This window comes from Myotis davidii, unplaced genomic scaffold (assembly GCF_000327345.1).
Source record: "Myotis davidii unplaced genomic scaffold, ASM32734v1 scaffold991, whole genome shotgun sequence".
In the NCBI taxonomy this organism is placed as follows: Eukaryota; Metazoa; Chordata; class Mammalia; order Chiroptera; family Vespertilionidae; genus Myotis; species Myotis davidii.
In genome coordinates, this window is record NW_006283137.1 from 234716 (window position 1) to 235347 (window position 632).

The 632-nt window shown below is 65.7% G+C and overlaps 1 protein-coding gene across 1 annotated transcript in view; it reads right to left on the bottom strand.

Annotated features, from left to right (window-relative positions):
* DNAH17 (dynein, axonemal, heavy chain 17) overlaps positions 1–632 on the bottom strand; it is a 107024-nt gene that overhangs the window by 63852 nt on the left and 42540 nt on the right. Inside the window, 1 exon segment of the mRNA XM_015562672.1 lies at positions 449–610. Within this exon segment, the coding sequence (XP_015418158.1) occupies positions 449–610 (162 nt within the window).

A 632-nucleotide genomic window follows, 5' to 3' on the forward strand; every position in this document is an offset into this window, starting at 1 on the left:
CCAGAAACAGGCTGATGGAGGCCTTGACTTCCGGCTGCAGGGCAAGACGCCTTCAGCCCGGGCCCCGCCGGGCACGACCCCGGCTTGTGCCCTGCGTCACCCACCAGCCAAAACACCTGCTCCAGGCCGCTGTGCGCGGGCCGTGTGGGTGGCCGGGCGGTGTCAGCTGACGGCCACGGGGAGCGCAGGGCCCAGGAACCACCCGGCAGCAGCCTCCCCTGGGTCTACAATTTTGTTCCCACGAAATTTTAGCATTTATGTTGATTTTAAAATGTCGCGTTACAATGACCTTGATCGGGAGGTTTTCTGGCCCCTTAAGGGTTGTACCCGAGGCGAGTGCCTCGCTCACCTCCCCCTAACCCAGGCTCTGGAGGCGGAGGTCCGGGATCCCGTCTCCGTGACGGCCGCCGGCACAGACATGGCCGAGGCGGTGGAGCCCCCGACTCACCAAAATGCCTTCCGTCTTCCTCAGGAAGCGAGCGCTGACCGACACCAGGGCGTCCTCTGGCCACTCGTGGAACCAGTCGATGGCCGTGCAGTTGACCACGGCGGGGAACTTCCGGGCCCGGACCCGCAGGATGGAGCCCACGGGGGAGAAACACAGGATCACCTGTGGGCGGGGCCGCGGGGCG